At 45.1% G+C, this 26,233-nt stretch overlaps 1 protein-coding gene across 8 annotated transcripts in view; it reads left to right on the top strand.

Moving 5' to 3' along the window:
• The window catches only part of RNF220 (ring finger protein 220), a 218,206-nt gene that overhangs the window by 6,556 nt on the left and 185,417 nt on the right, over nt 1-26,233 (top strand). For all 8 annotated transcript variants that reach the window (XM_044770634.2, XM_044770633.2, XM_044770632.2 and 5 more), the window contains exon 2: nt 226-967. In XM_044770634.2, coding sequence (XP_044626569.1) covers nt 343-967 — 625 coding nt within the window. In that variant the 5' untranslated portion in view covers nt 226-342. The remainder of the gene's footprint in view (nt 1-225; nt 968-26,233) is intronic.

The raw sequence follows: 26,233 nt of genomic DNA, 5'->3' as shown, positions 1-26,233 counted from the left end.
GTAGGGACCAAAGTCAGCTACGCGTACATCACAGTAAGTTGTCTATTGATTTTCCTGAATGAAAATGGTCTGAGGCTGCTGCCCACTGGCTCCTAAAGCCTGTGGTGTCTCTTGCTGGAGCATCTGTAAGCCAGAAGGATGGTGTTTCGATCACTTGGGGTTTCCCTTTTTTTCCTCCTCCTGACCTTCCTCCCCCCTCTTTTTTTCTCTTTGCTGTTTCTGCAGGTCTTAGAAGGGGATGATTCCCCAGTAATATTCCCTGCCCTGATCCCAGGTGCCGCTTGGCCTCCCTCCCAGGGAAGACTGCTTCTTGTGTGACGCCGGCCATAGAAAGAGACTCCAATGGACTTACACCGGGCAGCCTTCAAGATGGAGAACTCGTCCTACCTCCCCAACCCCCTGGCATCCCCAGCGCTGATGGTCCTGGCGTCCACGGCTGAGGCCAGCCGTGATGCTTCCATCCCTTGTCAGCAGCCACGACCCTTTGGTGTACCTGTCTCAGTAGACAAGGATGTGCATATTCCCTTCACCAACGGTTCCTATACCTTTGCCTCTATGTACCATCGGCAAGGTGGGGTGCCAGGCACTTTTGCCAATCGTGATTTTCCCCCTTCTTTACTACACCTCCACCCTCAGTTTGCTCCCCCAAATCTAGATTGCACCCCAATCAGTATGCTGAATCACAGTGGAGTGGGGGCTTTCCGTCCCTTTGCTTCCACTGAGGACCGAGAGAGTTATCAGTCAGCCTTCACGCCGGCCAAGCGACTTAAGAACTGCCATGACACCGAGTCTCCCCACTTGCGCTTCTCAGATGCAGATGGCAAGGAATATGACTTTGGGACACAGCTGCCATCTAGCTCCCCTGGTTCACTTAAGGTTGACGACACTGGGAAGAAGATTTTTGCTGTCTCTGGCCTCATTTCGGATCGGGAAGCCTCATCGAGCCCAGAGGATCGGAATGACAGATGTAAGTACTTCGGTGCGAGCCCTCCCCAGCCCCCAGTGAGCCCTGCCTTACAGTAGTGTTCAACAGGTCGGTGGCATTTTTCACGCTCCTGGTAATGGGAAGGGCCAACTACTTCCCGTTCGATAGCTGTGGAGTGCTAACATTTACTTGTCTCTTGTCAATGAGCATTGATAGTTTTGGTAGGAAATGTTTTTCTGAGGGTAGCCAGCGGCAAGTTGGCCTCTGCACCGCCTCTCTCCAGGGCATGATTGGCTTATTCTCTGGGGACTCTGGAGTGAAGGGGGTGCCACATGTGTAGTGGCATGAATGTCATTTCGTTAGACAGCGTAGGTTCCCAGGGAATTTGGGGGGCCTGAAAGAACTCCTCCATGCCTCCTCTCTGTGCTCTCCCCATTACGTTTCTCTGATCTCCGTATTATTTTTTAGCTTTTCCATTGTATCCCATCCAGCTGACTCCATACGATTTTATTTTCACAACTCTCAGCCCTTGTCCACATCAGGCTATTTTTCAGAGAAGGACAAAGGTGTCGTCAATCACCATAAAGCATTTCAAACAGCTGTGTTTTCCTTGCGATCGCAAGGCTAGAGAGCCGACTTCTCTTGGGATTTCACAGGTTTGCTGGATCCTTATCCTGAGGCTCACTTTTAGGACTAGACACGCTTGACCCGTGTGACTGCTCCATATTTGATGTTCACAACTATTATTAATTTCTGCTTATGGAACAGCTTTCTCATGTTCTCCAAGTGCCTTGTTGGGCCCTGGCTAGACTCACTAAGAGTTGGAACTAAACCTTTATGTGGAACTTGTGGATTAGGAGTGCTGAACTCTGCAATCTTCTCCTCTGATATAATCAGAAAATAATTGTGTTTTGAAGCTTTTGGGCTGTGGGTAGACAGAGCAGTTTTCTTCAAGCCTGGTGAGAATTTATGAACTGAGGGTGTTTTTCCACCCAACCCTTTGTTCTAAGATTTGCTTCATTTTATTTTCTTAAGAAAACTACATCCGAGGTTTGCTTTCCCCTCTTCTCTATTTTTTGTGCTCCCGTCCTCTCTATAACCACCGACACAAATGCCATTTTTTCTCTTCTCTTTATGATGCCGAGGAGAGTAATAGAGACATTGCAGCTCTCTCCCCTGTCGGCACTGCTTCCTTAGGCTGTCTCCTTGAATTAGGCACTGTGTTAACTTTCCTGCGCTAAAAGGCATCTGCCTAAACCCAGCGTACCTTTTCAATAAAAGTCATCATAAAATCAACCTGCCTTGTAAATCCATCGCTCTTTGGTTTTGAAATATGTTGTGAGTGTGTCTTTTATGTCAGCGTCTGTAAGCTGGAGACCTCCCCACTTAAGGGAGTAAGGCGGCTCTGTGACAGCACAGCTGCCCGTGTGGGCTCTCTCACTTGGCTTTGCCACCTTCTCCTTTTTTGTACAGCTGACACGCGCATGTGCGTGCGTGTGTGTGTGTGTGCGCGTGTGTATGTGTTATGATCCTGCTTTTTGGATATACCTGCAGAACATGGATTGGCATTGTGTTGCTCTGTTTTATTTTAGTTTAGTTTAGTTTTCATTTGTCAGTATGCAAGTGATCAAGGCTAGCTGTAATCTGACCTCTGGCTAAAACAGCCCTAGGTTAGGGTGTGACAGATTCTGTTCCTTTTTGTCTCCAAATACAAGTTGAAAATGAAATCCTCTCAAAACTAATATGCCGTAAAGTAACATCTGGAGATCAAGATTCCTTTCTTCTCTCCTAACAAATCCAGCTTGTCTCCATTTTCCTATCTTTTTAGCCCAAACCTGTCTCAGACCCGCAGAGCAGGGGTAAGCTTGTTAGTCAAGTCAGAACCCATAGATGGGGATCTCCATTCCCCTCCGAGTGTCAAAGCCATAACTCTTCTGTTTGCCTGGGTTGCATTGTGTGGTGGTGCCATCCCCTATGGAGATGGATCCCTCACACAGGAATACGCCTGGGTGGAGAAAAATTAAATGAGTCTGTCTCCCAAAGTGAAATGGAATTCTGACCTTGAAATGAATGAGATTCTGATCAGAAGGGTGGGGAAACTTCTTTATTTGAAATTGTAGTGTTACATAAATTGGAGCCTTCTCCTTTTTTATTTGCTTAAAATATCCTCCCTTTAGAGAGTACTTTGTCGTCTCTTTTTTCTCTTACGCAAACATTAAACCTAAAGGCGTGTTTGTGAGTGTCGGATGTTTGTACACCCACGTTATTATCTAGAGTTGCGTTTGTGACTAATCTTTAACAAGAAACAAAGGTGCAAAGTGAAGAGGAGCCGGTTAGCCTGTGATAACCCTGGATCTGTGCTCCTTTCTCTTTCCCTTCCTTAGGTGGGGCAGCAGCCTTCACAGGGTGGTGCTGGGGAGCATTTGTGCTTGTGATTTTGAGTTTTTGGAAGGCACAAGAAACATTTTCCTGTAGGGAAAGGTTGAGGAGGCACTGTGACCAAGTCTGCTGCAGCTTTCTTGGCTCCTGTCATATGCCGACGTGTGTCGGGATATTTATGGTCTGTTTTATGTAAATACATATTTAAGGGCCGTTAGAAGGCCTGATTATTCCCACTAGATGCCTTTCAGGTCCTCCCTACAGAACCGTTTTGAAATAAGTAATATTTCTCAGATAATCGAGTGACAGTATACAGGACTGCTTCCAATGGGAGAGCTTGAGGGGTAGATGGGGCAGCGAGGGGGGTGGGGAGGCGAGAAGAGAGAGGATGAAGAGTGTTCAAAAGAGCAGAGTAGCAGCATACAGAGGCTTCTGCCCAGATTGCCAAAATTAACCATGTATATTTTAATTTTTTAATTCTTAAAAGGTAGAGTTAATTTCTAATAGCATTGACTCATTTTTCAGTCCTCTTCATATACATAAAATAAATTTTTCATAAAATGTAAAAAAAAATGTTTTAATTACGTTCAACAGTAAAACTCTTAAATAAGCATTTAGCTTTAGGGTTTTGTTTGCAGTAGGGGCGGGTGAGTGGGGTTGTGTGTGTGTGTGTGTCCCTTAGTGTAGAAGTTTTATGACTGAGTTTTAGGTCAATGAAAAATCAGTTTTACAATGGAAACACTGACAGTTTTTACTGTCGCAGCCACCCCCTGCTCACACACTGCATCCATATGCAGATATGTCCACATCTGAGAGCATTTGAAAGCAGGGCCTGCAGACATGGTATAATGCACACATGTTCTTTCCTTAAATCTGGGTACTGATAGCAGGATTTCTTTTGTGATTAAATATGCATTTTTGTAGAAAGAAATGTAGCTACTTGGGTAAAGTCTTCTCTCTCCTAGTAGATGAGTCCGGCTTGCTCGCCTGTTCATCTACCTGGCATCACAGGTGATCCCTAAGGTAGGTGTTGGGCTCTATGGAAAAAAAGAAGCCTTTACTCGACAGGACTGACTTATTTGCCCTGGAAAAGGGGAGAAGTATTTTGTGAGAAGCTGTTCGTGGAGGATGCATAATTCCCCAGGAAGGGGACTGAGGTAACTCCTGTTTATTGTCACCCCCTGAACCCATTTCCAAGACTCCTTGTCCAGGGAAATGATGCTAAAATTTATGGACCAATTACGAATAGTCCACGTGTGTCTTACAGATGAAGTGTCTACAGATATGTTTCCCAGGGCTTTTAAAATAAACATCTCCTCATTAAGGAAACTTTACAACAAAAGGGAAGATAAGTATTGTCTGCTGCCTTGTGCTAGAATCTATACATTTATTACCCCCTTAGCACTCTGGCTCTGATCTCCTGCATTTCCTGCTTGTTCTCTGAGGGCCACCCCTGTTCCTAGATTCCTGCCTGGGTGACACAGTCTTTGGCCGGCCTGTCAGCCCAAATTGGAGTTGGCTAGTATGCATGCTCACCCCAGGGCTGAAAGGGACCACAACAGCCTGTGTGGAGTGATGACTGACCCTGCCTTCTGGCTCCCCTCAGGGGTGGGCACTGGGCACTGACCGTAAGTGGCCCTCTTTCCTTGGCCCTTCCCTGTGGTCGGGCAGATTCACAGGTAGGCAGGAAGCCAGGTTGCTCACAGCAGCTCCTCAATGTTCTATTTTGCTCTCATCTTTGATATGTTTGAAAAGTCATTCTGGGTCCCCAAAGCCCTGAGTAGGAGATGGTATTTTGTCATTTGAGATGTGTCTTTCTAAAGGAATGTATCATTGCAGACCCTATGTCCTAAGAATCGAATCAACTGAGCCCAGGTAGACCCAGGGCAGCCCAGAAGGAGGAGGGCCAGCTACATCATGGGGGTGAGGCGGGTTTTAGGAGGGCTCTGGGACTGGGGCAGGCAGGGACCCTAATCTAGGTTTTAAGGAGAATTGCTCTTGCTGGGGAGAATGTTTGGGGCAGTTCCCAGGTCACCAGACTGAACTCTTGGATTGTAGCTGGAGCAGATGACCAGTGTGAAAGGGTCAGCAAATCGCCAGAGCGAGATGGGTCAGGTGGTTTCCTCTGTACTGACTGCCCAGACCTAGCCTGATTGTCGCTCTCAGCTGCTCCCCGGGTGCTCCCGGAGTCCCTTTTCTCCTCCCCCTCCAGGGGGTAGGGGGTGGGGGCAAGAACTCCTGTGATGTGTGTGGTTGTTTCTGGTTGTTCACTCCTGACACAGTCCTGGAGACTCCTTTTCATGTTGCTGGGTTTAATTGTCTTGTTGGGATAAAGAAATGTTTGCACAGCTAAAGTGGAGCCGGGCTGGACGGGAGCAGTCCCTGATGGCTGCAGAGCCATCTGGCCTGGCTTGGCTTGGCTCGGCGCGCCGCTCGCCCGCCCGCCCGCCCGCCCGCCCGGCGGCTGGGCTCGCTCCCGCTCCCGCTCTGTTCCCCCGTCCTCGCTCCACGCCGCGCCGCTCTGGTCGGCGGCTGCCTCCTCGCACGGCCGGAATGCCTAATCACCATGGTGAGAAAACGGACACCGCAGCCGTCCTCCCTCCTCGCCTCGCGCCCTCCCTCCCATCAATTGTCATGCAGAAGTGATCCGGGCTGCCGTTTCCTCGCGGCCGCCAGCCAGCCCCTCGCCGCTCCCGGCAGAAGGGTGGCTGGTAATTGATCGTTTGGGGGAGGGGGCGCGGAGAGGCGGCCCGGGGGAGGAAGGACCACAGAGTGGGCACCATTGGCTCACTTGAAAAGGACCCCTCAGCCTCCGCCGCCGAGATGGCGTTCAAGCGGTTTCAGAAATGTTGGTGACCTCGCCGTCGCTCGGCCGGACTTGGAGGCGGCGGGAGAACTCGGGCGCTGTCCCTGGGCCGGGGAGCCCCGTGCGGCCGCGGGGACCCGAGCGCCGGCCTCGTCCCCCACCCCGCCCCGCCCCGCCCTCCACGGCCCGCGCCCCCAGGTCGCACTAAGAACCGAGCCCTCGGTCCGTTTCCTGTACGTCGTCTGAGCCGCAGAGAGAGTGTGGGGACCGAGTGAGGGGTAGGGAGGGAGCGTGACCGGGGAGGGGGCACGCCCACGCGGATGTCGGGTGATGGGGGACCGGGCAGGAGGTGCAGGTGGGCGGGTGGCGGAGTGAGCAGGCGAGGGGGACACTGCGCGGGCGTACGGGGGTGGCCCCTGCGCGGGGAGGGGGCGTGGGGTCCGAGGCTGGGGGGAGGCGGCAGTGGGAGGAGGGAGTGGCGCGTTGATGAGGGGGGATGGACGCGTGTCCACGCGCATCTGGATCTCCGTTTTCCCTGGGCGCCCGAAGACTTCGAGGTTTCTCCTGTAGATTCGAAATGTTTTCCCCGTCTTGCAGTTCAAATCTGCAAAACGTTCCGGGGAACGTTTCCCAAGTCCGGAGGTTCGGGAATCGGCAGGATGGCTGGTATTCGGGCGAGGCGAGTCGCGGTCGCCTCTGACGGTCGGAGGCTCACAGCCAGCACAGCGGGGCTGCTTAAAGTCCGGGCAATTTCTGGAACTCTTCCCACGGGAAGTTTTCCGGGGCTGCCTTCCGGTCAGCGGCCCCAGGTTGATTATTTGGTGGCCCTTTTTTGTTTGAAAACAAAAAACACACATTGTATCCAAATAACAAAAGTTTCTCTCCCTCCCCAACCCCCCTTCCTCATGAGGCAGGGAAGAGGAAACTGAAAAATAGAATTATATTTTTATATTGGTTTTTCTTATTTTTAACCCTTATTAGCTACAGCCATCTGGTTGATAAATAGCACACGTTGAAATGTAGTCTTTGTAAATACTCGGGATTTGGCGTGGCAATACTTTTAATAGAGTTAGATTTTTGTAATGGTTTTTCATATTTTTAACTCTTATTACATCCATCTGGTCGATAGATAGAGCACATGTTGGAATGTACTCTCTATAATTACTTGCAATTTGGAGTGATGATACATTTTATTGTGAAATCTACACGATTTTGACACCAAAATAACAATAATTTTTGGATTTGAGTATTCTCTTCCAACAGTTTAACACCATTTCTCGGTGTCCTTTTACCCCTTTAAAGAGAGATGAACTGCAGACTTAAGAATAACTTACTGCTATGTAGTAGCTAAAATGCCTTAAATTTTTTTTAAAAATACCATTTAAATTGTGGCATTTGTGGTTGAACACTAGAGTGTGTTTTTATCCTTTGTAACCTCAAAGTGTGTGCTACAGGATGGGAATTTGTAAATATCTCTTTCTTTGGGGCAAGGAAGAGAATTTTCCGCAAAAGAACTCTCACCTTCTTCGTCTCTTACGCCTTTTCCAGGAAAAGATCCTGAATTGGGACTGTGAGTTTAGGCCTGGAGAAATGATAGGCTGTGGTATGAATGAGGAAACCTGGTGGATGCTGAGTAAATAGGAGTCGTTCATCTCCTTCCAGGCTTACCTAATGCATCACACTTTTTTATTATCTTAATCACATTTTAGTTTTAGTGTTAAAAAAATTTTTTTTTCCCTTTGGTGCCAATCACATCAAAGAGTTCAGTATATGTTAGCTGAGTATTGAATACATTGATGGTGGTGATTATAATCTAATTTTTCCTCTACATTTTCATCAATTTGCCGCCCTTCAGCATTGTGCTCGATAGTATCTATGAGACTGTGCTATCATGAAAGGGTAGAGGTTTGAGGAAAGAAAGAAAGAATTTACTGATGCCCTGAAGTTTGATAATGACAAAGGTATGTGGGGAGTTTTTCAAGACGTGTGCAATTACCTTTCTCAAATATAGACTTATTTTGTTGATTATTTTGGGTACTAAAATCTTCCATAACTTAAAAAATAATTTAAAATTTGCTCTTCTCTCCTAACTCTCTAGAAACCTAAGATTGGAATGTATTCCCTTCCCAAATGTTTTCCCACAGCGTTACATCCGCTATCGTGGAGTCCACAAATACGGATCTGCTTTTGGTGTGTATTTTAGAAAGAAAGTTCTTACCTACATCCTGGTTGAAGCTGGAGACACACAAATGATGTGGGGGTTTTGTAGACACATATAACCATCTGGCACTTCAGACATTTGACCGTCGGTTTTCTCTGTGGAATGTGTCTGATTGAAGATGACCTAGAGGAAATGAAAGTTGTGTTTTTGGAGGGAGACATGGTGCTGCGTCCAGTACATTCTGTGCAGCAGATGCGGAGCTTTAGGAACGTCTAGAGCTGCGTGTGTGAAGAGGAACCTTTTGGTATAGTCTCATGAGAAATCAAGCCCAGTAAGCCTGAGTGTGACTCACCAGACGAGGGTTGTCTTTTTCTACTGAAATTCATTTGCAGGCTGAGACTTAGGGCTTTGCATCCATCTTAGAGGAGCAGACAGTCAGAAAGCTGTAGGGAGGGGGCAAGGGCCAGCCCTGGAGAGACCTTCGCTTTATTTTCAGGTATATGATTCCCATTAAGGTGCCAGCTAATCCTATATTGCTCTCATTTGATCTCGCTTTTTGGGGTTTGATTTGAACTGAGTCAGAGTGGCCTAGCATAATAAATACCTGTTAGAGGAATAAATGCTGCATTTTCCCCTTTGAGTCTCAACTTGAAGGTGTTTCAGATCACAGGTCGGGGGCAATATAACATAGCAGTTAATGAGTTCAGCCTCTGGAGTAAAATCCTGACCCTTTAGCTTACTTGCTTTGTAACCCTGGGCAAATGACTTAACCTCTCTGGGCCTCAGTATTCTCACCTGTATAGTGGGAATTATACAATCTTAAAGGGTTGTTGTGAAGGACAGAGTGAGATTAAATACACAGATAATGCTTGGAGTAGTTGCTAACTCATACTAAGTGCTCAATTCATAATGGCTGTTACTATTTCAAGGACAGTCCAGTGGCATAATCTTTATTGTTAGAAGCACTGATGTAGCCAAACACAGGGTCATTAACGGCTAGCGTGTATGTAGGATCCTTTCGTACACTCGGGCTTTATGGCAGTGTGGACAGAGGGAAGGAGAAAGGCTCAGAGCCCTTTTCTATGATAGCCAGCTGCTTCACCTCACTCCATTTCTATCCTCCCACAAGGGTTAGCCCTGGTGTCCCGCTGACCTTTTTCTCCCCTTCATTTTATTTAGAAGAAAGGTAATATTAGAATTAAAGAAACTGAGTCTTTGGATCAGGAAGGGACTTGACTAGGGTGAGATGTCGGGGCAGTGGCCCAGGTCAGAGAATCCAAATCTCATCATCTTTTCTTATTCTGGGATTTTGTATTATCAGATATTGTGTGAAATAAAGGGGCCATTAGAATTTGTGTGTGGTGGAGATTTGGGCTCTATATAATCAGATTTGCTGTAATAGTATTTGGCTAGTATTAGAATTCACAGTCCCAGAGTCTCCAGCACGTCCTTAGATTTTAAGTTACACGGCACTTTTCCCCTCTTGCCTATGTGAGAGACATCTGTGAAGCTTCCCCCATCTGTGTGTGTCACGGTCCCACAGCATGATGGATTGTCTCTGCTTGGGGGAGGCTTAGGAAGGGGCTTGAAGGGGCCTTGTAGGTCAGGAGAGAAATACAGCAGCAGGACTGCGCTGGGGGGGCAGCTGGGGAGGGATTAGCAGGGGAAGGGGAGGGCAGGGCTGGGCGGGGCTGGGCCTCTTCCATAGTGTGCGGGCATTCTCCAAGGAGCGAAAGAGGGCTGTCCATTACCCTGAGCGCACAAATAAACTCAGTGTTTTTCTCTTTGTAGGAAGAAAGCCCCGTGGGGCTTGGGAATGCTCGAGAATGACTCTGCAGTCAGTGGGAGAGGTGGGGAGGAAGAGGATGGGAGTGGGAAAGGCTGACCCTCTGCCTGAGGACTTTGGATTTAAGTCTGTCATTTGAATATGGTAGCTCATATTTGAAGAGTCTTCTGTTCACATATGTGTGTAGCAGAAACAGCCATTGGAGGCCAATTGTCTGATACCTCAGTCCCTAGCAGTTCCTTCATGGCTCCGTTTGAGAGGAGGGGTTCAGATCACTCACTGTTGGGGACGAAATGTCTCTGTAGGTCATAGAGCACCCACTTCTCCTCTCTCCCTATCACTAGTCCTTTCCACGTATGGACATAAAGGTGCATGGGAGGTGGGAAGGGAAATGCTGAACATGCTTAATTTTCAGTTTTTAAAGAAGGGAGGAAAGTCTGGGATTTAGGCCCAAATGCCAAAGCCATAGTTTCGAAGGAATTCTAGAAAAGGCAAGAGTTGGGTCTCAGAGGTGGAGAGAGGTAAGGGCAGTAGCGCCTGCTAGGTAAGAAGTAATCAGCAGGACTGCAGTGAGGGCCTAGGCTTCGGCTTCCTTCCTGAGCAGTAAAATTAAAAAAAAAAAAAAAAAAGTCCTTAGAACAACAAAAGTCTGGACGCATGGGCTTCCTTCCTGACAGGCCAACCTGGTGGGGCTTCATTCAGACTGAGCAGCAGTCAAGGCTGATTTACGGGTAAGAGATCCCAGACAGACGTGTGGGCTTAACCCTTTCCTAACCACGGAGTTGCCCCATTGCGCATGCTGCCGTCTTCTTCCAGCCTCCCGTCATGGTGTGGGTAGCTTTTTATTGTCATTTTTTCTTTACTGAAAGGGAGTACCTGCTGCTGAAGGACCTAAGACCCTCTTCACGAAAAAGCTGGGTCTGTGAGAAGTTGACTGACTTGAAAGAGATTGTTCCATCAAGTCTATGACAGAGCTGGCATGGCGGCTTATGGGTGGTATAAGGCTCAGGCTCTTGGTGACATTATATTGACTTTGGAGTGTTGTATCCATCTTTGATCATGGGAAGTGCCTCCTGGAGTCTGTATTAGGGTGATCCCGTGAGCCTCAGTTATACCTCTATAAAATATTGGTCCTGCAGAAAGAATAGTACTGCTCCATCCTAGGTGTTTATTAGTGGCATTGTGGGTAAAACTGTGGCAGAGTAAATGCGGGATGATTCAGTTTCCATCTTGACAGAGAGTATGATGCACTCACTAATTCATTTAATCAATCAACCGGTATTTACTGAGTACCTGGGGATACAGTAATGAGCAAGACAGATTATAGTCCCTGCCTTACTGGAGCAATTGCAGGATGTTGTGAAAAGTACTATAAAAGGGGAAGTATAAAACGCGTGGGATTAGAAGCACGAGCACCTAAGTTTGTCTGAGTCAGGGATAGCTTTCTGTGGCAAGTGACCTTTAAGCTGATATCTGAAAATCAAGGAGTTACTTATTCAAACATGCTAGGTGTGGCAGTTTTCTCTTCTGGACAAAGCATAGCATCTGAGAGTGGAAGACAGAACTCCAGAGCTGCCACGGATTGCTCACGATAAAGTAAGAATAAGATTTCTCTGTGCCAGGGCCTGAGACCTGACCGTGGATCTGTGTAGTACTTCACCCTAGAGCCAGGCTTTCTTGAGAATGTCCTTTTGGTGCTTATGTGGTTCTGAGCCCCAACATCGCATAGGGTCTTACTTTTAAAGTCACTTTCTAAAGATAAGTCACTGTAAAATACTTTCTGATGACATAGGATGTCTTAAGACCCATGAGCACCCAGAACCGTGCTTGGTACAGAGTAGACAGTCAGGAAATATTTGTTGAGTGAAGGAGGACTGTTACCCTGCTGATGTTTAGTGAGGTCGATCAAGGGCCCTGGTCTTTGTGCTAAAATTCATGTTCAGCTCTATACTTTGCCCTGCACAGAGACCTGATAGGTCTCAGAACCTAGAGTGCTCCTGGGCTGTTAAACTAAGCCACATAGCACCCAGGATTCTTGGCAGGATTTCTTGGCAAAGTTTCCTATGGGAGGTGCATTGCTCAAGCTTGACTTTCTTGAGGGAGGTTAGGCGTACATTGCCAAGACTATTGAAGACGGAAAAAAAGAAGGCAAAGCAAACCGTTGTTCCAGCCTGGCACACGTAGGCGTACTAAAAACAGTTCCTTCCAGCTGGGGCCTCGGGACTCTGCCATCTCTCTTGTGGTTTTCCTTCCCCTGGCCTCTTATCGTCATCATCGCTCTACATCCACAGCATTTCCTGAGCTCCTGTGTGTGGAGCGCTGTGTTCAGTGCTGTTTGTGGGAGAGTCAAAGAAGTAAGAGGCGATGCTTCCTCTTCTCGAGGGCCCGTGGTTAAGGTGAGTAGTTAGGATGTATGTATGAAAAAGAAATGATAAGGTGAAGTCACAGACAATAAGGGCTCGGAGAGTTCAGGATAAGGAGTAATTTCCAAGGCTGGGTTTTTCGCTTGTGGTAGTGGTTGGTGGAGGAAGGGCAGGTTGGCGGTGGGTGGAGAATGTTATTTATAATGCAGATCCCCAGGGTCCACACCAGACCTCCCAATCAGAATCACAGGGAATGTGGCCTGGAAATCGGTCTATTTGGCACGTAGGTGATTCCTATGCTCCTTAAAGTTTGTGAATCGCTCACCTAGGGCGAGAGTCTCGAGAGAAGCTTTTACAGAGGAGTTTGGCCTTGGATGACGGGGAGTTAGGACTAGTGGAGTAGAAAGGAAGAGGCTGGGATTCCACTGAGGAGCTCGGGAACGGTAAGCATGAAGACCCTTGGTCTGCTGACGACAATACCTTCTTCTCAGTCTCCTGTCATGAGAGGATCTATCCAGCTGCCTCTAGTTCCCGGCTTGGCCTTTGCTCCTCCTCAGCCTGTTTCCCTTTTTTCCCCTTATTGCTGATCAGCTGACTGGATATGCTCAGACCGCCCCTTTCTCAGTGCAACGTTGTGATCATGAGGTGGCCCAGCGGAGGGCTTCGCGGTGCTTAGCCAGATGTGAGGGAGGCCAGTGCACGCTTTGCTCCTTGGGCCCTGGCCAGCTTGTCTTCTCACTGCTGTTATACTGCCCAGAAGGGGCTGCCAGCCTCCCCTCTTTGCTCCCCAGCCCTTAAGCTTTCTTCTTATGCTAAAAGGCTCATTTGTAAAGAAATAGGGTTGGGGGGTTAGGGGAATCTCTCTGTGGCAGAATTAGTCACCAACATCTGCAGACTGGCTCTCTGCTTCAATATTTAACCCTTCTGGGGACAGCTGCCAGAGGGTAGAAGGTTAAATGAACCGTGAAGAGGGGCGTGGTCCTAGTTCAGGTGGCTTCAGACAGCTGTACGCTAGAGGATGCTCTCGTCAACTTTGCTAATAGACTCAGGGGGTAGTGTCCTTTTCTCAGTATACTTTCCCTTTTGTAAACACTCATCACTTTGTGTTGTAATTATTTGCCTAATTGACCCTCCTCTGTGGGCCCATGTCTGTCTCCTTGTGTGACTCCAGTGTTTCTCCTCAGGTAGCACCTAGCTTAATAAACGTTGTTGTGAGAATAAGTGAGCCCAGGATCGCTGTTTCCTTGTCTGAGCTGTGCTGAGCAATGCCAGCTGGCTCCATCCACTTTGACATAGTCTGAAGGACCACACAGGGTCCTCCACAGAGCTGGGCATCTCCTGGCACATTTACAAGTGGGAAGCGATGACTAGAAATAGAGGTGTTGGGGACAGCTCAGTGGTAGGGCAGGAGCGCAGAGCTGAGCTCTGGCTTGTCATTCACTAGCTATGCAACTTTGGGTAAATCACTTTGTTTCTCTGAGCCCCAGCAACTCATATAAAATGAGAGGTGGTGAATAATCCTTGCCCTACCTTACAGGGTTGTTGAATCAGAAAAGATAACATAGATGTGTTTTATAATCTGAAAGTGACCATATAAATGCCCCCACCCCCCACCACCATAGTTAACACACAGACAGTATATCTATCCCCTTCCAAGAACTTGTCTAAAGAGCAGAAGGGTTTTAGGAGACTAATGGAGTTTATGAAATACCTGAGTGTTCAACCTAGAGGGAGCCCTCTTACATGCCGTTTCATCCTTGGAGTTGGGCTCCAAAAGAGTCTGCATTCCCGGACACTGGCTGCAGAATTATTTCCCTAGGTGGTTTGGGACAAAAGTTTTGCAGACTTTTTGAGGATGTAGGCTGGCTGGCCACTTTCTATACAGATCTGTGACATCTCAGCTGAAGTTTTCTTTTGCCAGATTCCCACTGAAAGGAATTTACCCTCTGTCTTTCTTCTCTGCAAAGTTCAGAGCACCTTTCTTTTTTGGTTTCCAGGGCCAGTGACTCTCTTCCTACTGTGTGGAGGGAAATGTTTTGGCTCTTCGGCATAATGCCTCGGCCTAAGGAATGATGGGCAGAATCGAGATGTAGAGGGCTTTCTGCCCCAGAGCCCTTTCCTCAGCCGCAAGAATAGCTACGCTCCACACTCCACGGGCAGCCATGACAAGATGAAGAGGGCCGTGTCCGATTTGCAAGGATTTGGAAGGGCTTGCCCTTAGGCGAGATCTTTAGAAGGCAGAGCTGGGCCAGGCAGATTGGAAAGAGCAAGCATTTGAAAAGGGCTTTACTTGTACGGTAAACTTCATTGTGTGATTATTTAATAGACCATTAACAAGCAGATTCATTAACAAGATCTTAATTAACAAGTTCCAGGGTTATTCCTCCAACTTCCCAGGGGAACTGTTCTCCTCCTATTTAGTCCCAGAGACTTCCTATCCTCCTTAAACTAACCATACCAGATGCATTTAAATTCAGCCTTTTTATTGCAAGTGAAATGACTGTGGGCAAAGGCAGGAGCAGAGCGCCACCCCTCATAAGAATAGCTACCACCTTTTGAGAGCTTTCTATGTGCCAGCCACTATTCTGAGTGCTTTACAGGTAGTCATTTATTTAATCCTCGTAAAATCCCTATGAGATAGGTGTTGTTATTATCTCTATTTTACACATGAGGAAACTGAGGCACGGAGCATTTAAGTAATGTGCCCATTGCCACAAAAGCAAGGAATAGCAGAGCTGTGATTCACGCTGAGGCAGTCTGGCTCCAGAATCTTTGGGAAGGAGGAAAACTCCAAGAGAGGGAGGATATGGGTCAGATTCATGAGATAACAAGAATAAGAACAGTTATTTCTGTCTGCTCACTCTGTGCCAGACCCTGTTCTCAGCATCTCATGTATGCATGTCAGGCTGTGTCCACACTCAGAGAAACTGTGGGAGTCTTGTAGTGAGGCAGCCCTTAGGACAATCTGTTTTGGCCCACTTACAACGCTTTGTCACCCTACCTGCACTGTGAGTTCCTTAGGGTGGGGACTATATCTTATTCATCTCTGTTCCCAGTATCCAGTGCATTGCCTGGAACTTGGTAGTTATGATCTCAAAAAAAAAAAAAGTTTGTCAAACGTCCTCTTGATGGGAGGGGGGAAGGTAATTTGGCACCTGCTGACTCCTCCTGCTCTTCGTGGTGCGGTGTCTGCCTTTGGGATGCTCAGCACTTCATGCATATAGTGGTTCAAGAAGAGCTAACTCAGTGAGACAGGATAGATGCTTCTAGTCTTTCTGGGCCTCAGTTTCCTCAGGGTCAACTGAAACAATCTCCTAGATTGTTATAAGGATTAAGTGAGTTATGTAAAATACAAATAAAATCTTAAGAACAGTGCCTGGCACAAAGTAAGCCTTCAATCCATGTTAGCTATAATCCCCATTACGAGGGCTTGGGCACAGATTTGAAGTCTCTTGAACCAGGTTCTTCCCCTGCCTTTATTCTTGATTACATTACAGGGACAGTGACTCTGGCGAGCCCTGAGCTCTTATGGGTTTGTGCAATTTGTGACAGGTCTTTCTATAGCAGAAAAAAATTCCTGATTGGTATTAAGGAGCTGGCACCTATAATCTTGTCTTTTCTTCTTGGCTCTAGTTCAAGGGAGGCTGGAGCAAGGATGACTAGAGCTCACCTGATGATCCCCCTTTTTAACTACTAAAAGGCATAGGGAGGAGATAACTAGAATTCTACACTGAACTCCTACCTGGGGAAGGACAGTGAGCCATCATGCTTTATTTTGGGATAAAGAGCTTGGTTAGTCTTGTTCCTGCCCTCTCCCTTGCCAGCCACTCAGATAGCAAGGCTGTGGACTCTGTGCCAGCTATGTTAGGGGAGAAGATAAGGAAGTGGCAGAATGCCAGAGTCATTGGGAAACTTGAGCTAGGAAGGAACTGTTGCAGGTTCCCTTATTTTTCTTATTTTCTAATTTCTTATTTTCTAATTTCTTACATGTGTTTTCTCCTTTATCCTAAGGAAAAAAATTACTTTTTTCCCTATTCAGATTCTCATCCCATCTGTACATTCTACAAATGCTCTTATCCTCGATCTCCATTTGAAGACTTACAAGAGCGTCCCTTCTCATGGCTGGCTACTGTTGCTCCCACTCCAGCATCCACCCCCTGCCCCATCATCTTTAGTTAATGAGAGATGCTTATAAGCCCCCAAACTGGCCTCCCTCTCCCCAACTTAGCATCCTTGTATTCTTTCTAAGTAGTTTGGCCATAATATCACTTTCTTTAGCGGCATTCTAACTTCTAAGAAGCTTAATAGGCAAGGAGATTGTGGGGTCTTTGACTTTCTCTGAGCCTCAGCCCTAAGTGGTTTATTCTATTAAGCTGATTCGTGGTGGTGGATAGAGCTTTGCTGGATAAGAAGTTGGGGGCGGAGTGGGGGGTTGCAGTTAGAGGAACAGGCTACTTTCACTCCCTCTTCTACTGTGCCCCACCCTCCAACCCATTCCTGCCCTGTGAGTCTGTTTTTAGAGCTCAGGAATGAAGGGAGTGGTGATGGAGCTAAAGAAGTTTTCTTAGAGGACTTAAGAAGTTGGCTTTTTTTCTTTTCTGAGCTGCACTTTGCTCCTCACCTCTGCCCTCCCTGCCCATTTGTTCCTGCTCTTCAATCAGCCACTTTTAGATTTTTCCTGCCTATCTTTCCTTTCGCCCCTTGTTTTGCCTCGACTCCAATTCTAGCTACAGTAAAAAAAAAAAACAAGATTAATGAATCAAAATTATGAACTATTGATTCAAAAGGAGAAAACCCAGGTGTGGAATATAGAAAAAAAAGTAACAGATTGAATTCTAACAAAGGAAACAATGCAGAATTCTTCCCGATGTTTTTTTCTTCAGAGTTATGCCACGATGAATTTATTCTTTCTGATATTTTGACCCAGATTAAAGGTTTTCAGGCTTCCCTATTAGCATTCTCACTTGGTTCAGGAGGGCCAGCAGGTTGGGAGAGCGGGGGAAGAGTGTCTGGTTTTTATTGAATCATGGTGAGCTGCAGAGAAACTATAAGAGAAATTTGTGAGCAGGAAAAATGAGGTAGTTGGAGAAATAAGGGAAGGGAATCAAGAGTGTGAGGGTAGAAAAAAAATGCAGGACAATCTTGGCAGAGAAGGCAGGAAGAAAACCAAAAGGGACCAGAGAGCTAAAAAGAAGGAAAGAATTCCTAGAGACGATGGAAATTTGAAGCATTTCAAGGAATTATGAATACTTTGATGACGTGCTCATTGTTGACGAAGGTGTGGGGAAACAGGGCCCTGTAGACATGGTTGGTGGCAGTGTGGAGTGGTGTGGTTTCTTTGGAGGGCAATTTGGCGATTTCTATCTGAAAATTTTAAATGCAAATATCCTTTGATGGGATTCAACTATAAGAATTTATCCTACGTATATTTGCTCAAGAACATAAAGATGTATGTACTTTACAGTGTTATCTGTAATTTGAAAAAGCAGACGCAATCTAAAAGTATATTGATAGGGAGTTGGTAGAATAAATTATGATACATCTATATAATAGAATTCTATGTAGTGGTTTTAAATGAGTTAGGGCCATATGTGCTTATATATAAAACAAGATACAGAGAAACATATGACCACTTTGTATAGAAAAGAAGATACATACATACATGTATCCTTATATATGCATATAAAACTTTTGGAAGGGTACAGAAAAAATTGTGAATGTAGATTCCTTTGAGGAGAACATAAAATAAAAAGCATTACTCCTACTTTCCATCCTAGTCATACTCTTCGAAGGAATCATACTCCTAGGGAGAAAAAGGAAAAATAAAATCTTTAAAAAAAATTTAAAAATAAATAACAAAGGTTAAATCTTGGAGAGATGAATTGCTAAGATTGAATGAGACCTCTAGTTCTAGAACTAATTACTAATTGATCCTGTTTCTTCCAAATGGCCAAGTGGGATGGGGTGTATAGTCACAATTGCTGAGAAAGTGATTTTTTGTTTGTTTGTTTACAAAGTTAGTTTTCTTCTCTGAATTAGTTTGTAAAAAGGTTAAGTAATGGTTATTTCAGTTTCACTATCCAAAAAGTACAGACTGGTCAGGGAGCTATATAGTGAAGGGAGTTTAAAAATGAAAGAGACTTAAAGGTGGTCAAATTCTTGCTACTTTCTTCAAGCAAGCAAGATGGGCTGGACAGAGAGCAGATGTGAGGGGTAAGTGGAATCCCGTTTAACCAGCTCTGTTTGTGGCCATTTCTATGAGATTTTCCCCACAAGCTGGCACTATGGACAAATAGGAGCAGGCCACAAGTCTTCATCCCTAGCCATCCTCTCAGTGGGATCTCTTCCCTCCTCATGCATCGTTGGGGCTGGTGGTGACCATTGGCTGAGTTCTTTGCAGGATTAGGGTCTGGAGAGCACAGACCTGCCATTGGTTCAATATGGTCTGTGCTGATCTATCTTTCCACCTCTGATAGTAAGAAATTGTTAAGACCAAGTATAAGAAATTTTCCCTTTGAGTTAATTTACATCCCAGCCAAAGGAAGGCAAACTTTGTTTTACCTTCCCATGTAGTAGAGGGAGATCTCTACTCTAGGCCCTGCTCCCAGGTGACCCTGGCACCCAGCTCAGAGGTGTGAGCCTCTCCAGTACTGGATACAACTGAGGACTTCACCCTTCTTAGAAATGCCCCTCCCTTGGCTTCTGGAACCTTATACTCCCATTGTTCTTCTCCTGCTGCTTCTTCTTGTCTGTTCCCGTGATACCGTTTCCCCGTATCACAGCACTTAAAATTTTTTTATTGTGATAGAGAGTGAAGTGTGCACTGATGGAGGCAGCAGGGTGCTGTGTTATTCTGTAGAGGAATTTTAAATCAATCAACTAAAAGTTGGTCTACTTTTTAATACCACCGTGTGCTGGCAATGCTAACCAATGTCAGCTATAAAATATTTCTCCCCGAAAATATCTTTTGCTGGTCTAAGTTCTAAAAAATTGTTATGGTTACTCTTGAGTTTTAATATTAGGTATCTAAGTTTCAAGTCAGCACGTTTAGTATTATTTATTCTTTAATAAACATTGTATTCTATCAGGAAGAATTCTATAAGGAGATCTTCCAGTTATACCGGAGGCCCTGACATCTGCAGACTCCATTCACTTCGAGAGTAAGTGCCCAACAGTTCAGAAACAGTTGAGCTCCCTGAGGGCACAGTTTCTATCTCCACCTCCTGAGATACTGCACATTCCTGCATGTGAACAGTAGATTCAAAATAATGAGAGCATATTACTTGTGAAGATGAAAAAACAAATTGAGTTATTTCAATTCTGCCATTCTTTAATTGTGTTTAAATTTTGAAACACTGAAAGAAACTGTGAACTTCAAGTGTGACATTTTGGTTCGGTATGTGCAAATTTTTTGTCTAGTTGATAGTTTATTAAATTAGAGTATCTTTAAAAATACATTCTTGTTAAATTGTTAATCGTGTATGTTAAAACTAAAGAATTAATTAAGAAAATGATATGACTGATTGTGACATTATTTATTTGTCATAAAAAAATGATCCACTGTGTCAAAAATGCCCAGTACACTCCTAGAGTGATGCTGGAATTGAAGTATGAGTGAGGAGCGGGTGACAGCCACCTAAGGGTTTGGGGAAAGGGCATCTTGGCACATTTCAGGAGCAGACAGGTCTGAGGGCTGGGATGGAGTGAATTTGGGGAATGCGGCAGTGGGCGAAATGGAGAGGGGCCAGACCCCTGTGAATCTTTTAAACCACAGAGAGTTTGGATCTTATTCTAGGTGCAACGGGAAGCCGCAGAGTGTTTTAAACAGGGAGAAGTACCATGTTGTGATTTATAATTTAAAATGATTACTCCAGCTGCTGCTTGAATAACAGATTGGAGCCGAGAAAGTGTTAGTAACAGAAGACCATTGTGAAAAGGCCATTGCAGAAGTCAGTGAGGAGGAAGGAATAGTGTCTTATACTTTTTGAAATATCCACAATGCCTTTCCCATAGTAGTTAGTAAATACTAAATAAATATGTTTATAAAAACACTAAGTGCCTTAAAAAGAACCCCAAACTGCAGTAGAGTAGGTGCTGAACAACATGGTGTTAAGCCAAGAACACTGACCTTGGAGTTCAACAGATTGGGCTTTCGCTGCAGCTCTTGTGCTTACCAGCTGTGCCGCTTTGCAGCACGTGACTTCAACTTTTTGAGTCTCGGTTTCCTTGTCTTCAAAATGGGAATGAGCTGACACACCTTTTGTGTTTTATTGAACAAATGACATAATGTATTTATAGCATGTTCCATGGAAGCCACTCGATGAATGGTGCCTCTTATGGTCAGCAGGACAGGAGATAGTGGTCCAGGAAGCTTTGAAGTGGTTACGGCCACGGGGAACAAGGCATCCGGTGTTCCCTAGGATGTCAGGAACTCTTTGGACCTTTTCACAATGGAGATTCTGTCTCCTGAATCCAAACTTTTGCTGGCCTTTGAGTAGGTGGATTTTTGAGTCTAAAGAGGAAGAAATATAAGAAGAGAGCTTTGGGAAGAGAAAGAGTTCCAGTATTCTCTCTCAGCTCAGTTCTCCCCCTGATTTTAGGAGGAGTCAAATCTCCCGTCTCTTCATTTCCAAGTTGAACAGTGAAGTCCTAAGATATGTGCTTCCTTCACACACAAAGTAGCTACTCCCCGAAGCAGGTTTCCAGTTTTCTCTGCAAAAAGCTCCCTGGGGCCCAGGGAGCTCTAGTCTCATTCCTAGTTAAATGCCTTGAATAAGGATGCAATCATAGCTGTTTGGCTCTGTAAATCGTTTGACCCTCCCTAGAGCGGCCCGGCCCGGGCCTCTGGGGCCCCAGCACTGACCAGTCTGAATCTGTGAGGATGAGGTGGAGCTGGAGACGACTGTTATGCTTAGTGGGAAATAGCTCCGTCTTTGGAGGTGATATATTTTCTTCTTAAGGTTTTCTTGTCGAGATGTATGTGTGTGAGTGAAAGAGAGAGAATAAAAAGAAAGAGAAAAAAAGGCCCAACAGTGTACAAAAACTGTTGGCACAAAGGCCAGGGGAAGCACTTGCAAGGGAAAACAAGGAAGTGATTTGCCCAGTTTAAATCCCACTTGAACCGTGTGGTTTCTGAGTCCTGAACCTTTTGAGGTTCAAGTTGAGTGCACTCTCGACAAAACGTGATTTTCTGGTTCACATCAAAAAGGCTTTAAAAGACTTCCAAGTCTTTTCCTTGGGACATCAAACAGATCTCAACAAAGCAGGGTGCTGATGAGATGCGTGCAAATGACCAGATTAAATTCTCCTGTGAGGATTAGATTCTCCTTAAGAAGCAGGCAAAGTTGGGGACATGGGAGACACGGCTGTGCCAAAACATCCTCGCACACGGGGCCCCCGGAGTGCCCTGGTGCCTGGTTACCCCCATTTACGGCGCAGTACCTCCCCGGGCCTCGAGGCTGACCTTATTTGTTATAAGGTTCACATAGGAGTGCCCAGGGAATTAGAAACTGAAAACAAACTCTTCTGTATTCTCTGTCTTGCCTAAGGCAACACTTATGTCCCCCAATAAAAGGTGTAAATTAACTTAGGAAAGATAGGTCATTCCTTTGAAAAATTGTCACTTGTCTTGATGGCTTAGAGCAGAATTTTGCTTATTGAGCCAGCCTCAATCTTTAGAGAAATAAGGACTTAAATGTCTGCTGCCTTCTGGTAAATGGGCTAGAAGACTTTGGGATTTGTATAGCGAACCAACCAATGCAGTAGAATTTCTCCTACCCAGCAAGTGGCTGAAGATAAAGTCAACTGCATAGACCCAGCTGTGGGTGGGTCGACTGCATGAGCACACTTTCTGAGCTGAGCAACTAAAATAGTAACGATTAACCTTAAGGAGGAGCAACTCTGAGGCCAGTCTCCTCAAGAAACCATAATTAGCAATTAAAATATATTTAAAAAACTGTTCCAACCAGCAGCTTCTAAATAAATAATTGTCACTGCTGATTGAACTCGTTTTATTTCTCTGTGTTTTTTCTTATCGTTCTCTCCCCCTGCATAACTTACAACCCTGTAAATGCCCAGTAGCTGTTAATATGATTCTGTCAATACGTTTACCATGGTGACTTGGGCTGTATTTGGCGAGCATTTGAAGAAATCAGTCACTGGTTGGAGGGAGGAAAGACAGGCTGTCGATATCCAGGGAGAAATGCTAATAACCCTGGTGACAAATCGTCCTCTGGATTCTCCAAGGGTTAAGAAAAACCACCTCTTAGACACATGGAGCTCAGGGCTAAGTGGTGGTGACTTGTTAGGAAGCACAGACATTAGCTGTCACGGACCTGCAATGTCCTTTTCATTGTCTTTCTTTGCACCTCTCAAAGCCACAGATGAGTTTGGGAGACAAATGGGCCTGGATTTGAGTCCTGATTCCCCTGCTTTTTAACTGTGTGACCCTGAGCAACCGCCAAACCTTCATTTTCTCATCTGCGAGTTAAAGACTATAATACCTAGCTTCGTGAGGGAGTGGGGAAGGCCTTACACAAAGGCACTATTCCCTGCTTTGCAAACTCTTCTAGGAAAGTATGCAAATGATAGGAGAAAATAAACTTCTGGCCCCAGCATGGCAATGGTATATAGAAAGTATAACATATTTGGGAGTCTTGTATTATCTTAAATTTTTGTGAATTTTGCATTCTGAGTTTATCAAAATAAGGTTTAAATATGCTTATCGTTAAGTAGAATTGGTGCTCTGATATGATTCATTAATTCAACACATTTTTTTTTAAAGGTTTTATTTTTCCTTTTTCTCCCCAAAGCCCCCTAGTACATAGTTGTATACTTTAGTTGTGGGTCCTTCTAGTTGTGGCATGTGGGATGCCGCCTCAGCATGGCCTGATGAGTGGTGCCATGTCGGCGCCCAGGATCCGAACTGGCGAAACCCTGGGCGGCTGAAATGGAGCGCACGAACTTAACCACTTGGCCACGGGTCTGGCCCCTCAACACATATTTGTTGAATGCCTACTATGTGCCAGGCAGTTGTAGACACCAGGGATACAGCTGTGAGCAAGGATAAATAGGGTCTGGGCTCCCAGTGAACTTATAGCTACATCAGCCAGGAAACCTAGTATTGGATATTTCTCAGGTCCCTTGTGACTCATTTGAGGGGACAGCAAACCCTACACCAGAGAATCCTGGAAAGGACCTCCCCCTGGCTTTCTGTCATGGTTTTAAGTAGGGAAAGACAGTGAAACATCTACACAAGAGAGAACCAATAATATTTTGGCATATATCCTTCCAGGTTCTTTTTTATAAGTAGATAGATAAGTTGACAAATAATTGTTATGTAAGTAAATAATTGTTACTAACGTGCTGGCTTGTGCCTTTCTTTTTTTGCTTATTCACTTGTTATAGATAATGCTCCATGTCAATACATAGAGATCCATATCACCACTCTTAATAGCTACTTAGTATTCCATTGCAGGCATGTATCATATTTTATTTAACCCATTTCTGGCTGTCTAATTAGGTTGCTTCTAGCTTTTCAGTATTATAAAAAACACTGCAGAGAACATCTTTGTAAATTCGCCTTTGTCACATGTCTGATCATTTTCTTAGGATATAGTCCTAAAAGTAGAATTGTTGGATAAAAAGTATGCATATTTAAATTTTTATGCTTATTGCCAGCTTACCTATTTCTTTATGCTCTATGAACACATTATGATAAAACTGTTTAATCTTTGCCAATTTAATAGGCAAAAACTGGTGTTTTGTTTATGTAATCTACATTTCTTTAGTTACTAGTGAAGTTAAACATTTTTTAAAGTTTATTGGGGTTAGATTATCTTTTTTGAATTGCCTGTTTATGTGCTTCATCCATGGAGTGTCCATCTTCCTCTTACTGATGTTAAGAGCTCCTTTTATAAGAAGGATATTAACCCTTTTTTTATCTATAATATATTGCACATTTTCCCCTTAGTTTACCTTTTGTCTTGATGTATCAAAATGGCAGGGTTTTGTTACTGTTTATTTTACATACAGAAGTTTTTAATTTTTAATGAAGCATTTTATTGTTCCTTTCCTTTTTTTTTTTTTTGAGGAAGACTAGCCCTGAGCCAACATCCACCACCAATCCTCCTCTTTTTGCTGAGGAAGATTGGCCCTGAGCTAATGTCCGTGCCCATCTTCCTCTACTTTATATGTGGGATGCCTGCCACAGCATGGCTTGATAAGTGGGGTGTATGTCCGTGCCTGGGATCTGAACCAGCGAACCCCAGGCTGCCAAAGCAGAGCATGCAAACTTAACTGCTACGCCACCAGGCTGGCCCCTGTTCCTTTCCTTTTTATTTCTTGACTTTTGACTTATCTTTAGAGAGGTGTAAGGCCACTCCTAATCAATCCTCAAAGCTATTGAAATGTGCAGTAATTATCTCAAAGATAACAGTCCCCAACTTGGAAAAAGTCTAAACCCTAAGCTCCTGTGGATGTCCACTCAAAGGAAAGATAAGAGCCATCCAGACCTGCGAGAGGAAGTCCATAGGACCCCAAGATAACCGATGAGGTTTACAACCCAGTGGAAAATACAGACAGATGGTAATTGAAATAAAATGTGATAAGAGATATAATAGAAGAAGTGTAGAGGATGCTAAGGCAGGTAACAAAGGGGAAACCTAACTAAGCCCGGGGTCTCAGGATATGCGTCCTGGAAGAATATCCTGTTCAAGTTGAGACTTTAAGACTGAGTAGAAGTTAGCTAGGTGAAGAATGGGGAAATACAGTTCATGCAGGGAAGTGGCAAACGCAAAGACCTACAGTCTAGAACTGTAAGTTATGGTAGCCACTACCCATATGGGGCTATTTAAATTTAAGTTAATTAAAACTAAATAAGATTAATATTTTATTTCCTCAGTCCCACTAGCTGTAATTCAAGTGCCGACTATCCACATGTGACTAGTGGCTGTTATAGTGGACAGCTCAGATAGAGAACTTTTTCATCATTGCAGAAAACAGTTTCTATGAAGGGAGAGCTTGATGTATTCAGGGAACTGAAAAGGGGTCACTCCAGCAGGTACGTAATGTGCAAGGGAGGGGAGCGGTGCAAGATGAAGAGCACATAGCAAAGGGTGGAAGGGTTTTGTCAAAGCTGACCCTGGTATTGGGGCTGATGTTCTTAGCCTGTTAAAGAGGATGTGGAAGCAGGGAAATCAATTTCGGATTTATTATACAACTCTTCAGGTAGATATTATCTTCATTTTACAGACAATGCGGCTGAGACACTCAGAGAATTTAAGACATTTGACTAACACACAGCTAGTTGGTGGCAGAGCTGGGATTCAAAGCCAGACCTGTCTGATGTCAAAAACCTGTTCTGTTTCCCTTTATCACTGCAATAGATGGCAGGAAGCTCCACCGAATGATCTCTTCAATCAGGATGGAAGGATTCTGACTTAGAATAGACTGCTTCTCAACTTGGTACTTCTTGTTGAGGGCATATCAATCACGGCTGAGCTTGGGACCCAGCCTGGAAGTACAGGAGAGTGCTTAGAGGCAGAGCTTTCTTTGGAGCCTCAGGCTTCCTGTTCCCTGAGTCTCAAAGAGAAACTCCTTCATTTACCCTAGAGACCTTGCCATTGGCCAAATTCAAGGGGGAGCTCTGCCCAGGGGCTGACCCTCAGGATTGCATTGCCAAGGAGAGCAGCTTGAAGGACCCCACCTGAAACCTGTCAGGGGCACTCCTAGGTATCGGAATGTGTGACTTGATTCATCCTGTGACCTAGAACGCACTGTGGTGGCCACTTCTAAGATACTGTCTTTGGAAAGA

The sequence above is a fragment of the Equus asinus genome, chromosome 5 (genome assembly GCF_041296235.1).
Source record: "Equus asinus isolate D_3611 breed Donkey chromosome 5, EquAss-T2T_v2, whole genome shotgun sequence".
NCBI lineage: Eukaryota > Metazoa > Chordata > Mammalia > Perissodactyla > Equidae > Equus > Equus asinus.
This window is presented reverse-complemented; position numbering and strand designations above follow the sequence as displayed.